Source organism: Haliotis asinina, chromosome 11, assembly GCF_037392515.1.
Source record: "Haliotis asinina isolate JCU_RB_2024 chromosome 11, JCU_Hal_asi_v2, whole genome shotgun sequence".
NCBI classification, from domain to species: domain Eukaryota; kingdom Metazoa; phylum Mollusca; class Gastropoda; order Lepetellida; family Haliotidae; genus Haliotis; species Haliotis asinina.
This window is the reverse complement of record NC_090290.1, coordinates 18,645,913-18,661,255: the sequence shown is the minus strand read 5'-3', so window position 1 is coordinate 18,661,255 and position 15,343 is coordinate 18,645,913. Positions and strand designations below refer to the sequence as shown.

At 37.2% G+C, this 15,343-nt stretch overlaps 1 protein-coding gene across 8 annotated transcripts in view; it reads right to left on the bottom strand.

Annotated features, from left to right (window-relative positions):
* Window positions 1–266: 266 nt before the first annotated feature.
* Window positions 267–15,343, bottom strand: part of LOC137255974 (polypeptide N-acetylgalactosaminyltransferase 5-like) — a 320,337-nt gene continuing 305,260 nt past the window's right edge. For all 8 annotated transcript variants that reach the window (XM_067793598.1, XM_067793603.1, XM_067793600.1 and 5 more), the window contains 6 exons: window positions 12,270–12,387; window positions 10,525–10,710; window positions 9,602–9,730; window positions 9,218–9,322; window positions 8,331–8,459; window positions 267–7,665 (listed from right to left, as the gene is read on the bottom strand). In XM_067793598.1, coding sequence (XP_067649699.1) covers window positions 7,513–7,665; window positions 8,331–8,459; window positions 9,218–9,322; window positions 9,602–9,730; window positions 10,525–10,710; window positions 12,270–12,387 — 820 coding nt within the window. In that variant the 3' untranslated portion in view covers window positions 267–7,512. The remainder of the gene's footprint in view (window positions 7,666–8,330; window positions 8,460–9,217; window positions 9,323–9,601; window positions 9,731–10,524; window positions 10,711–12,269; window positions 12,388–15,343) is intronic.

Below are 15,343 nucleotides of genomic sequence, written 5' to 3'. Positions count from 1 at the left end.
GGACAGCCAGATGTTCAAGAAAGAATTGAGATGGTTTTCAAGTTAGTTTGCATGTCATCGGTCAGCTTTTGAGTCAAATGGACAAAAGTCCCCAAAGTCATTGATCATGTTAATTTAATGAATAAAATTTAGAGCAAGCATCCCCAAGGAGAAATAAGCATCGGATCCTGGTGACATTTACTTCTCCATGCTGTGAACCAACCACCCCACAGTATTTTGTTTATCGTATGTCCTTCTCCCCATCAACAGACAACAAAACATTCACATATCAAAATCACATTTATTTTAAAGGCACTTGATTTTTCCCCCTGTTGATTATTTCCCTCAACAGTGACTTGTGATTCCAAGTTCATAATACTATCATACAAAATACTCTGACTTGTCTCTCTTCAGTTTCTTTAAATATTGGCCACAAACACACTGACTTTCTCAAAACTAAACGACACCGTTACAGGAAGCATTTCAAAGCTCCTGAATCCGCCTTATGATAACGAATTAACATGAATGCTCGTCCAGAGAAACCCTTGGAACAATAGTCTATAATTACCAAAATCATTGGAATGTTTCAGTTATGCACACCTGAAAAACAGTAAGTACCATTACAGGAAGCAGTTTCTTGGAAATGACCTATATTAATTTGTTATCAGATGAAACAGTTTACAAAGGAACAGTCCTGTTTTGACATATAGAAACCTTATTGTAACTATTCCGTTTTTGATGAACTAACACTATGGATGGTGCTTTCTGGTTTTCCAGGTATGTACATTGTCCATGGGTTTCACTGCACTTTGTCACAGACTGACACATATGTTCAAATATTGTTATTCAATTGCTACAATGTGCGTAGTAACTTCCAATTTTGGCAGTATTTCATCGTACAACTGCACCAACGAAAGCAATGACTAAAGGGAGACAACTCATGGTGTCTGCACTACACCATCCAACATGCGTATTTCAAATCAACCAATCAGTTATCACTCATTCAAAATCAATGTACATATTTACAAATATTTTAGCATATCATTCACATTGTCTTAAATTTTCTGCACATTTTTCAATGCAAATGATTTTTTGCCACAATAAGTATCATGAACATATCTTACATGCAACAGAAAATCAATCTTTCCATCAAGACACTGAAATATCAAACAATGGTATCATTTCTACTTAATACACGTAGAACTCACCTATGATTGACAAATCCACTCAAATTCTAACCCTCAATAATGCTGGCAATAATAAGAGGAGTCGTGTTTCTTGCTACAAATTAAAATAATTTCATACAAAAATATATCTTAAATAAATATGCACATTACAAGCTTTTTGTGGAAATACATGAAGCAGTTTAGCCATATCCAGGATTTCACTATAAACTCTCAGTATACCGTAAGACAAAAAGTATATTGCATCAATGTCATAATCTGACATGAAATAGCGCTCATTTTGGAATAATTAATAATCTACTAGGAATACCATAAACATCCATGATTGAAAACAAACACGAAAAGCAAATATAAAACCTAATAAATACATAATATATTTTCTGATACAGACACACATTCAGCTACAGAAATACATGCAGTCATTACATACTGAACAGTGAAAGAAATGAACTGTTTTTTTTAATAAGATTCTGAACAGAAGACATAAACATGAACACTTACTTCTATGAGATTTCAAGTTTTTGAATTTTGCATTTCTTTTTCTGTTCAGTATATCCATATTAAATAATTGCATTTAACTAATTGCTGCTCGAGACATATTTTCACTTAGAAAAGTAGCTTTAGAATCATGTGTGACCAATCCCTTTGTCATGTGAGGAACTAATTTTCTGGTTTGTATACAGGATCAGCCATCCAATGAAAAATGCCTATTTATAGATTCGTAAGCAGGTCACAGTATTTTTTGAGATGTTACTTGCAGTGGCAAATAATGTTGCATTATCTTCTCTAATGGTCTTATGGTTGTCAGTTGACTGTAAGGATTAACAAATTTCCGACCTAAGCATGCCCAAATTAGCTAACTATTACAACTGTCAGCTTGGAACCTGAAATGGTTGTTGCACATACAACTGTCACCAGAAATCTGGTATCAGAAGTAAGCTGGGCACAGTCTTACTTATTGCAAGTTGACGCACAGAAACGGAGGAGGAAACCAACTTAGTACCAGACGTAGTACTTGAGCAAGCTAACGGAATCGATTTGTAAGCACCACCTCTGCATGATCTCATTAGCACACAAATGACCACTTGAATATTGTGGACTGTTAAGCAATAAACAAGCAGCTATGGAATCACAATTCCAAATTTACCAAATATGGTTATCACAAGATAACACTCTCCACATATGAAATATCAGTGATCTAACACAGTAATATAACCTAGAAATGAAGATCATAAATATTTTTCTTAACTGAAAAAGATGACATCCATTTTGAACATTCCTGTATGAGTTTACCCTCGTCTCGTGCTGACATGTTGCGTCCTATACTAACCAGTAACAATAAAGTCAATGGTGGGTTTAGTTGTATGCTGCTTTTAGCAATATTCCAGCAATATCACAGCGGGGGACACCAGAAATGGGCTTCACGCATTGTACCCGTGTAGGGAATCCAACTCAGATCTTCATGAGTAAACCCTTTAAGCACTAGTATAGCCAACGGCTCCTAATAACAATATTAACAATAACAGTAATAATAGTCACAAGTAATGTCACAATTTCATTAGTTGTGACAGTATGTTAACCCGTGACATGTTGTGAAAGGTATAATCTTACATAAAACATCCTTAGCCCTTTGCCCATGAGTAAATTCATCATCAGCTATGCAAAATGGCTTTCTGTGTGAACCTACTGTGAAATGTTTGACCTAAATGCTGCATAAAGTTTAACTGTAGTATTATACAGTATTGTTTTTAACCATAAAAATTGAACATGGGTTAACAAGACAGCACCGTTTGTAAGGGCTTACAAATGAAACACAATTCGGGGAACTTGACCATTTATCGAAAAAGCCAAATCTAAATCCAAACTGCTTGCACAATGTTAAAGTTATGTCATGGTGTTTCAGACTACAGTGAGAGGAAATCAGAAGTGCAAAAATGTTTTCCACTCTGAGACCTATACAAGCTGTGGAGTGGTCCCGAAACACACCAGGGCCTAGATTTTCAAAGCTCTCTCAGAGCTAAGGTAGTTGTAAGGGCCATGCATTGACATTAACTTATGACTATCTCAGCGCCAAGAGACCTTCGAATATCTAGACCCAGGTTCATTACAAAACTGGGATTTGAACCCTTTGGAATTATCTACCAGTGTATGTTTAGAAGGAACGTTATCCCACAGTGATGACTCAGCGCCTTGAGAAAGTACTAGTTGCATGGATATGTGCGCTACATAGATGTCCTAAAATAATAATTAATGACTCACTGATGTGGTCATTTATTGATATCCAGAAAACTTCAAAATGTATTGTACCATACTAATTATCCAGGTCTCACAGCATATAGAAACAGGTATACGTGAAAGTAAACGTGCGTTTTACCCTTAGTCCTGCTAAATAGATTTGTATAAGGATTGTAATGAGAATACTCTCAATCTGTGATTGTTTCATCACTTGTAAAAATACTGAATTAATATATTTTACCCCAATATCCACTATTTATAATGAATTAAAAACAAACAATCCTTGCATAATGATACTCAGATTAATAATTGGGTTTTTTAACACATCACACAACAATATTGCTGTTAGCAACAACCCATATACAAATTAGAGAGAACGTATATAACAAATACGGTATTTCATAAAAAAAAATCAAAAAGTATCATTTGCCTGAAGAAAACAGCAGAAATAATAACACAGTTCATTTTCTCCATTGCTAGTGTAGTAATTACAAATATACAGCTGATACCGATAAAGCACAAGCTGCAATTAATATGGTCCTTTACAAACTTAATGGATACTTGATAAGACTGAGATGCAACAATGGGACTACCATATTTAACATATTCAATGCCCCCTCTGCTTAGTTAACTAAAATCTAAATAGATAAAGACGTTTAGAGGCCCACAAAAAGGTCGATCAACAGGTATAGCCTAGCATCGTAAATACTGTACTACTTTACAGTCGCCTCGAATACCGTGATTATTTACTTTAACTTGTAACCACATTCTGATTCATTTCAGGCATTTTAATGTCAGAAGAGGCAAAACCTTTATGAATTGGGGCAAAATATTCATTATTCACTTTTGGGCACCTAATGAGGAGGGCACTAAGTATGTCAAATATGTGAATCTTCAAGTCATGTCAAGGGCAGCTTTTGCATGAAGAAGTAGAGCTGTATATTAATTTAACACTAATAATACATAATAAATAACATACATCGCCAAAACAAAAAATGCCCGCACACTGCGGCAATCCTGGAACAGAACAAACCCTGTTTAACAAAACAATATGGTCCCAAGGGGCCATATTTCCCAGCAAATCTTAGCCCATGGAATGTAAGTTGCCATGGAAATCCAGGCCTCCATATGACAATGGTGGAAATGGTAACACTGTATGTACAACATATAATGATATGCACAAATATCAACTGTTAACAAGAAATGAATAAATAATTCCACTTTATGTCATATGTAAGTGCACTTGAGTGCATTTTACACCAGGTTGTCAAACTTCCATGTCAGTTATATTTCTTGTTTTACAGATCCCCCAGTCAAATCATTTTCAAGAAAAAAATAAATAAATAATTTTCGATGCTCAAAAATAAAAAAGGATGTTTTATTGGTATAAAATGTAAAAGAATTTTCATCTTAGATTTTATTTTGCCCCATTTACTCATCAGAAATTGACAGGAGTAAAATGCTTTCAGGATTAAAAAGGAATATTACTTTTACGGAGAGTTTTTCCCTCCTGCCTTTACATTTTCTGAGGACAAAAATCCATAGAACAAGAAATATTAGCTGAGCACATGTGCACCTATATGACAATATACAGCACATCCTGCACTTGTGACAAGAAAACATATGTATGCATTTACACCCTAAAATCTAAGAATAAGGTGCATATTTTAGTCAATCTTAGTTAACTTATTTTTTGTTGTATTCGGTTAACAACATAAAAAAATGGAAGATTTTCTTTTAAACTGAATGTCTGTGAATAATAGTGTGTCTGTTCATCTACTAGCTCAAAAAAGACCATTCTGCCCTCTTGTCTTCTAAATTTGCCCTCCCTGAATGCTACTGTCAGTAGATAACTATCCTCATTTGGGGCTCTGACTGGGAGAAATGGGTCATCTTGTTAAAGTATACTGTGGTTGGGCCTTACAATGTCTATTGACATGGAATATTTCATGATGTATTAAGTAAGAAGTGGGTCATGGGGCAATAAATGACCAGTCCATAGCCTTCGTGAATGACCAGTCCTTCAGTTCCAAAGTGAACATGAATGTGAACAGTGAAGGGAGACAACTCTTGCACTTCTCTACTCATTTTTATTAATTTCTGTGTTTGAGCTGCTGTGATAGATATTTATATCCATTTCTGGTTATTCATAATCCTTTACAGATATACTCTTTTCCATGTTTATTATAAGGGGTGTAGGGGATAGTGGGCATTGGGAGGGGGTGGGGGAAGGATAGTGAGTGTATGTGTTAGTTCGCAAGAAGGGAATGAGGGCAAGTGGTAGCGATGGTGTTTGAGGGCAGGTATGAGTGGGCGCGGTCAAGGAACTGTGAGGATGAACTCAAAGGATTTTCCTGTTGATGAGAGCCACAGTACACATACAAGTCAGAACCATGTTCATGGCAACAATTAGTTCAAACCAGAATGTGAAATATATCAATCATTCCTTCAGTAAACACTCACACGCAACCATTTTTCCCGCTTCGCCCCGTATGTCATGCTCTACCATATCTTGTGGCAACTGATGAAGATCACCACAATCATTAAGTCATTTCATACAACAAACATGGTGCTTAGTTCTAACACAGAATCGCAATACAGAACAGTGATTTGTGAGCCATGCTGCACTTAATGAACAATAAAATGAAAAAAAATAATTTTGTTAACATCAAACCCAGTATGCAAAATATAACATTTTTGCAATGAATCGTAAAAGTGTGTAAGTAAACGATTAGTGAGCTATGATGCACCGATAACCTTGATAGCATGAAAATTAACTATAAGACTTTACGTACTGCAACAGATGTTTGGCAAATTCATCAAACACACACTGTTGTCCATCACCTTCACAAAACTGGTTACATATAAAACACTTTCACATGAAAAAAAACTCCCCAGGATGCCAAAGCATTCAATTATGAAAAAGGGAAATATTTCAAATTGAATCTAGAAAAACGATAAAATACTTTTAATCCCACATATTTATGATAATGTACATAGAAAAATAGGTAGCACATGCTTAAACAAAGACATGCCTTCAAATATAACATTTTGATAAGAATCCACATTCAAGGGCAGAAGCTAAGTAGCTACAGCCCCAAATGTGGATTGAAGTGTATAAATATGTCACGGTTTACTTATTTTTCCTGTAATTAACAGGATAGAATTCCCCACCCTCATCCCAGATTTGATATTTACATATACATTTTTAAACATATACAATGAATCATGTGTTCTATTGTATTTTCAGCTGTGGAATGTGGTTATCAGAAAGAAGATATCAGCTGATCCCTAAACAACAGTCAATAATATACAGGAAATCTGTTATGTCAGATTGACCAATCTTGATTACCAATCCAACATATCTTACAAGATGGAATGCAGTGCTGTACCAGCGTGCTAGTAAAACCTGGGTTGTATGAGAAATTGTGCCACTTAATTTAGTCACTGTGACCTCTTTGAGAGAATGAATATTTTCAGTTGTCTCCCCTGATGAAAGATGTTGAAGTAGCAATTTCAGCCTGGAAAGGAGATCAGTGAATCACTTCCTATAAGTCATCATGAATGAGGTCATAGGTCAAGGTCACACCCACAACTAGGTCATGGTAAGTGTGAGGTCAAGGGCAAATACTTGAAAGTTGCACCAATAATTCTTGGATATGCCTCCATATTGTTACAAGGTGAAGGTCACTGAGTACAGACTCATATGTCAGACTGTGCCCATATATGGTCATGTCAGGATTTTCAGATTCCATATAATAGACTGTTCCATTAGTATTTGAGTCGCAATATTTCTATATAAAAGTTTTTCAGACATTTTCTCCTCTTCTAAGTTTTCATCCCAACTTATTGGCCACAGGATGTCATCAATCACACAAATTACACCAACCATTCACCGATATACGTATATCTCCACATTACGTTGTAACTAGTACATGCGTATCCCACACTCAGGCAATTCTTCATGATGTCTGGAAATGCACATTAGGCAAGAGTTATCTGCTCCTGTTCAGCGATGAGGTGAGGAGGTCAGCTTAAAAGTTCGGACCAATCACAGGCGAGATAAAATATTTAATTGCATAGTGACTGAGGATACACGACTTCAGATGATGAACTAGGCTTTGTCACGTATAACTCCTGATGGAGGTTTTCTCTTCCATTGCCAGAGTTGTCTGTCGATGCCGGAACATGGGCGCATCTGTAGTTTCTTGCCGTCTATGGACACCTCTGCACACTTCTGTGTGTTCACATGTAGAATTGTGTTGTCCTGTAAGATAAGAATAGAATTTAAAGAATTTAGTATGTTTGCTTGCTGTTTACCACACACGACAATATTTCTACTGTACAGCAGTAGTTTGTCAATAATCAAGTCTGTACCACACAATTTAATGATTTATATCATTATTATTATTATTTTTTCTTAAAGGACATTTCTATAGCACACATATCCACATAAGTACTACATGCTAAAGGTCTTTTATTCTGTCATTCTTTGAGCATAGATCTAAATAAACGTAATACCATGACATGAATCATTTGTTTATTGTTTTGTTGCTTAGGCTGCACTCAGCAATATTCCACCTATATGGCTAAGTAGATCAATGATTAACAGTGTGAGCATCGATGTATGGGATACGATAACATGTGTAAATCAAGTAAGCAAGCCAAACGGATGGTAACCAATAAACCTATATATGTTTGTTAGCTTCACCTAAGTCAATTCCAAGTATGGTATCGCTCTCTCACTCACTCACTCACTAACTCACCCACCCACCCCCTCCCTCACCCACCCCTCCTTCAATCACTCACTCACCCACCCACCAAATCACCTGCCTGTCCCTCATTCACTCGCTCACCTACTCACTAACTTGCCCACCCGCCCACTCTTTCACTCTCTCTTTCACCCGCCCCGTCACCAACTTATTCGCTCACCTCTTTATACTGCCACTCCTGGTTGCCCTTCTGACCGTGACACGGGTAGATGATGACGTCGTCCCCGCCAGAGTAGTCCAAACAACCGTCGTCACGACGGACCTCGCCTCCCTTGCTCATCATCCAGTACTGGAAACATACAACATGATCTTGTTTGATTGGCTGCTTCAGTCGCTTAGTGATGACCAATGATGACAACACAAACCTGCCTCCCTCTTCCCATATACAGACACACACATTGTATTATCATAATAATAACAACAATAATAATGTTACTTTTTGCAACTAGAATCCAATGCAATGTTGCTCTCTCACGTTACATTACTACCCTCATAGAATTGTACTTTCAAAGCTGCTACTAAGTGCTAAGCATGACAGTATAGGTCTACACATCCGCTTTTCATGCTTTTCCATGTACTTTAACAGATTTAGTGCTGCTGTAAAACTAAATCTTCTTCATGAAGATGGGTTGGCATACCCTGATAACCAATCAACTGACTTGATTCTTAAATACTGATTTTTAATCTTTGAATAAGAGTGCAGAGTAGATTTCATAAGGTCTCAGAACCAGGCGCCTGCCTGGCTGGCGTTAAATTTTATTAATAAAGCATTAGTTGCTTGCTACTGTTCCCTGATTTTTCATCTAATGTTTAAACTGTTTACTTCTTTTAGAGTTCAGCAGGGATTGAATAAAATGAAAATAAAATATCATTTTATAATAATGGTACTTTCCTTAACTAAGGGATTCACCAAGGTTTATGTGGCAATTATTTCCAATAAATTTAGGCAGTAATTTAAGAATGGTACAAGTAGATATTCATTGCATGGGATTATTCCAGGTAGAAGCATGGACAGAGGTTTATGGTCATGCCCTGCCTTGCACTGACCTGATTGCCGCCTTGGTTGTGACAGGGCCACATGTTGACTGCTTTGTGGTAGTTGTGGTGGTCCACGGGGCTGTCGATACACATCGGCTTGGCTTTACTCCTCACCTGCAATACGCCACACATCAGCTTTTAAGTCACACGCCATAATATTCAAGCCATACGGTGCTGGTCTTTAAAAATCAAGTCTGGAAAAGACCATCCAGGGATCAATACCATATCTCCACAATTAGGATATAACGATGTGTCAACCAAGTCAGCGAGTCTGACCACCTGATCCTGTCATTTGCCTCTTACTAATTGTAGACATAAAAATAATGGAAATAATGTTCCATGTTTGAACTTTACAGATCCTACGTAGCAGACAGTAAAGGCTGAAAGTCTCACCTCGCCGGAAGCAACAGCTTCACCCGGAACAAACAAATCCGGGTAGATATTTTTAACGAACCAATCAAAACTTTTACAGTTTAGCCTTTTCCTTAAAGCTTTCCTCTCAGTGACATCACCAAAATCTCCCTGAAACACAGAAGATGGAGACCTTGATAAGTAATAATAAATCAAGATACCTATGGTTACTTCTATGCAATTACTGAGCAAACACTGAAAAAACTGTTCAAATGTGTACAATAAAATTAACTTAAGAAATAACATCACATATCGCAAAAGTATTATGCCACCATTTGGCAATATTCTATAATACCACAGGGCATGACCTTGACCTAACAAGTCAATGGTCAACATCATGAACAACATTCCACACCATCAGCATTCAACGGACACCCTCTCATCAAGGTCATACATTGTATTACCATAAATACCTGAAATAGTGCACTATATTACCATACTTATTTCATTGTGTTTCAAGTGGTTAAGTACACTATTGATAAACTTTATGGAAAACACCATTTCCATACAGATTGTTAGGAACAGCAGTCAGGAAATCAAGAAGTTATCCTAAAAAGTTGTCTATATGAAATAATAGTGGTCTCTTAAAAAACACCTGATACCGGAGATCTGTTGTCTCCTTCAGAATTATGGGTGTGATAACAATCTATAATATGTCCTACAACAGTCTGCACTGTGAGTGATTGAGTCTAGTTTTGTGCTGCTTTTAGCAATATTCCAGCAATATCACGGCAGGGGACTCTAGAAATGTGTTTCACACATATTATCCATGTGGGGAATCAAAATTGGGTCTTCAGTGTGACAAGGGGATGCTTAAACATTTTATCCCACTGCCCCACAATCGGTAAATTAGAAATGTTTTCATTACTGTCAGTAAAATATATATATGACAAAATTGTACTCACCAAATCAAAATTAAATCTTTCATAATAATAATTTTTATATTCATCCATCCACACTTCCGCCAGTCTGACGGAGTTCTTTTTCACAACGTTGACACCTGTCTTCCATTTGTAGGGACTCCTTTTCCGGAATATATGTCCAACATGAGAACAGGGGATGATCTCCAGAGAACCGCCACACATCCAGATCTGGAAACACAGCAGTCACAAACTCTTAATGGCAGAAAGTCATGTCACAGTCACATTTCTGAGTGAGTGAGTGAGTGAGTTCAGTTTTAAGCCGAACTCATCAATACTCCAGCTATATGGCGGCGGTCTGAAAATAATCGAGACTGGACCAGACAATCCAGTGATCAACAACATCAGCATCGAACTGCTCAATTGGGAACCGATGACGTGTCAACCAAGTCAGCGAGCCTGACCACCCAATCCCGTTAGTCACCTCTTATACAACCATAGTCGCCTTTTATGGCAAGCATGGGTTGCTGAAAGCCTTTTCTTCACTGGGACCTTCACACTGCGGATATCATAGTTGCTATGAGAAGTGTCACATCTCGCCATCTCAGATCACGTGAGTGAGTATTGTTTTACAGTGTTTTTGCAATATTCCAGCAATATTATGGCAGGGGACACCAAAACTGGGCTTCACATATTGTACCCATGTTGGGATTCAAACCCAGGGCTTGGCATGATGAGCAAACACTTTACTAGGCTACCCCACTGCCTCATCTCAACTCAAGAAACATGTTTAGAATTATTAGTGCAGAATGTTACTTTGTACACACAATATAAACATCACAAACTCCTAATAAACTAAGCACCATCATTATCATTAACAAGCTATAGAAATTAGATCCTTTTAACTATAAATCATTATTGCTAACAATGACACTGCATTTGCCATTGAAAGTGCTAAGGGCCCCTAAGAAATTGATGAAGGCCAAACTGGATAAAAGCAAACATGGGTTACATTGATCTTCAGACATCTAATTGTACAGAACAAACTTGGTTCAAATTGTGCTGAAACTAAAACTTTTCTGCTATCAGTTGCTTCGCAACTATATAACCAATGTTCCTGTATTCTATAAAAACTGTGTAATACACACACAAAAAGAAGTACTGTTGGGCCAATTTTCTGAACTTAGCCTTGGTTTATTTTCAAGACTTACACAGGAAAGCTGTGAAGATTACTAACAGTATGGTACAGAATTTGATCCAGGGATATTGTTTGGAGCACTTCCATAAAAATGGTGAATACAGTATCACTTTTACCATAAATATCCTAAAGAGAAGCATGTGTAATAGTGCCCAGCTATTCAGCTTTGGGAACTGTTAGTTTCCTCCATCAACAGGAATCAAAAATTGACCTGTATTGGAATTGGAACCATACTTACACCAGACCAATTTTATTTCTTGTTTTACGGATCTGCCTGTTGTAATTTTCCAAGAATAAGAAAAAAAATATTAATTAATTTTCCCTGGTCAAAATAATAAAACCCAAACATTTTTTCATAATGTCTTTTGTCCTGTATACACTTCATAAATTGCAAAAAGTAAAATACTTTGAGTATTTAGAAGGACTATTACTTTGGTGATATTACGTCTCTTTTTTCACCCCTGTCTTTAGATTTTCTAAGGACAAAAATCTGTAAAACCAGAAATTAGATTGGTCTGGCCTTGTCATATAACGCTGTAGATAAGCCGACTCTTGAAGAAAAAGAAGTGTGAAGAAGGGGGAATGTACTTACTCTGAAAGACAGCTCTAAGTTCTCGCCTCCCCAGATATCCATCCCTGGGTCATATGTCCCCAAATGCTCAAAATACTCTCGACTGATTGCAAACAACCCACCAGCCATTGTTGGCGACCTGCAACATTGATGAACGATTAAAGCCATACAAGAACATTCACAGAAATCATTTCAGTTTCCACATTTCTTCTTTGAAAGTCTCTCGGTTCACATGGCATTTCAGCATTATTTCAGCTTAATGACAGTTGAGTCTGGACCTGACAATCTGGTGAATGACGTTATAACAAATGATCCCTTCTGTTGGGGTACGACACCATGTCACTGAGATGGACTGCACAATACCCTTGATACATGAACAATGTGGAGCAACTCTTACCAGAAATTGTCATGTATTCATGAGAACTCTGTTAATCTTGTTTTACAATTAAGATCCTGGTTAGAATTGGTCTTCAGCAACCCATACTCATTGCAAGAGGCACTTAATGAAATCAGGCTGTGAAAATCCCTGTCTTGGTTGACGCATGCAAGATCAAGGCTCATGCTGTCAGTCATAGGATTGTCTGGTCTAGACTCAATTTTCAGACTGCCACCATATAGCCGCAATATTGCTGAATGTGGCATCAAACAACGAAAAGACATATCTTGTCAAAACATTATATATTAATGGTTTAAAGTTACAGTTTACTTCAAGTGCAGGCAATACAGATAAGCAATTATCAAAAACTCATTAAAATATTAATTATCCTTTAAATACACTACTCAAGTCACAGTAACAGAAGCATGGCAAACTGCAGATTTCAACCATCACAGGACATGGATATAAAGAACAATGTCAAACAGATCATACATTTGTCAGTTAAAAATGAAGTTATGACATGCTCTACTGTGCACACTAGACGTATATATTCATTCAATTACTTCACAAACCAAAAAAATGTCACGCGTAATCCAAATGATGTATCATCCATGATCATCCAGTATATAACATCCCCATTCTTTTATCATCCATACTGTTGACTTAGACCTTATCAAGATTTTGTCCTAGCTGATTTTAATGGCTTGAAGCAAAAACTTATCATCCAATCAGACAAGACTCATGACCTTTGGCATTTTTACAGTCAGTGAGTGTGAGTTGGATTTTACCATACCTTCAGATCTATTCCAGCAATATCATGGAAGGGGACGCCAGAAATATGTTTCGCACATCTACATAGTCAGTGATAAGTGGTGCAAATATAGTGACGTCACACTCAGTCATAATCGGGACCAGACAGAATATCAGAAAGGGGAGACAATTCACTGGATAATCAAGGATGAGAGTTCATTGTTTCCAAGCCCTTCCCATCAAACACCTCCACCAAACATACACAAGGATAGGGTTTAACAAATTGCGAAAGAGAGATCTGTTCAGTCAGTGTTAGAAATAAACATGTACTGGCTTGAGACTGGTAGCTTTTCATCTGGACTACTTTGCTTTTTTCCTGTCGATGTAATAATGTCTTTGTTATTGATCAGTAACAAAGCCCAATCACTCATTCGAATTCCTGCAAGCAACTGTTTATTTGATGAAACTTAACAATGCATCAGTATTTATGGTTAAGTGCTCAACGTCATTAAAATTGTATTTTGATCACTGTCAGTCAAGAACAAAAGTCACACATCTCATGACTGCAGACAGAGCGGGAGTCAACTCACAATGAGTTTTCAAACACAAATGCTCAGGATAGCACATAAGCAAATCCCTGTGGCAGAGGTCAAACAAAGGTCAGAAAGTCAAAAGAAGGTAAAGGTCACATATCCCCACATTTGACAGGAGAAATGAACACACTGCAGCACCTATGAACACACCTTCTCGAGGAAAGGGAGATAACTGATAATAAAAGCCCAGTTTCCACTCTTGCTGAGCTAGGCTGAGTTTTTGTTGGCCTAACAAATCAACGGAGTCAAATTGTGCAACACAATTGACACGTTTTTGTAAATTGCCATACAGATTACTGTTGATTACAGGATTTACAAAGTATATTTTACCCAATGTTGTATATAACAGCACTCAAAAAAGTTAAAAGTCACATGCAACATAAAACACAACTTTGCAGATTCTGATACCTTTCGGTATGTACTTACCGAAACAAATCAGCAAAAATGCCAGTTCAACTTATAAAGTTGAAAAAAAAAAAACGCAATGAAAAAAAGCCCACGAAATCAGAGTTCAAACGATTCATTAATTTTCATGGGGAAAAAGTGGTTTCAGCAGCTATGCCGCACTGCACTCTTAACGGATGCACAGTGTATAGGTTCACGAAACTTGAAACAGCATGCCTGCCTGAAGTATGAGGTGATAAGTAGTAGTCTGATCTTGGTTGTGTACAAAAACAAGTAAATAATTTACTCCTTACATCAAAAATGAAAAACGAAAACAAAAACATGTTGATTGTGATAAACAAATTCTGTCACAGAGAAAACTCAATGTCTGGTTTATTGACACCTATATGTCTGCCTGCCTGTCTGCTAATGACAATATGCAATGCACAACCTCATTCACTGACCACATGCAATTTGAAATTAACCCATATCGGACAGAAAACAAAAAGCTGGCAAAGCGAAACAACAAATGATCCAGGGGCCAATGAAAATGCTTTGTTACCCTTGAGTGCACACCCACAGGCTCTGACTGGGTTTGGTATCGCGGCTGCTTTGTTTCAAGGGAGGTGAACCCAAGTACCATGAATAGGGAATAACTGTGTTTTACTTATGTTTGATTTTCTGATTGCATGTGACCTTTATTGCACTTTGGAAGGTAAGACATTTTCACTACAATACAGATCTTTATTACCTTGAAATTGCCTTGAAATTGTGATGCCATTTATTTGTGATTGGCCAAGAAGACGCACAAACTAGGGACAAAGTGACTTGTATTAGCTACTAGGTGCTACGACTGAGTCAAGAAATGCCAGCCAGTTCAACCAGTGTCTACACTGGACGTTTGTAGTCAGTTATCTCCCTTGCCTCTGGAAGATGACAAAGGATGATGGGACAGACTAACCTAATTGGTGACACTTTGCTGGTCCTATTAG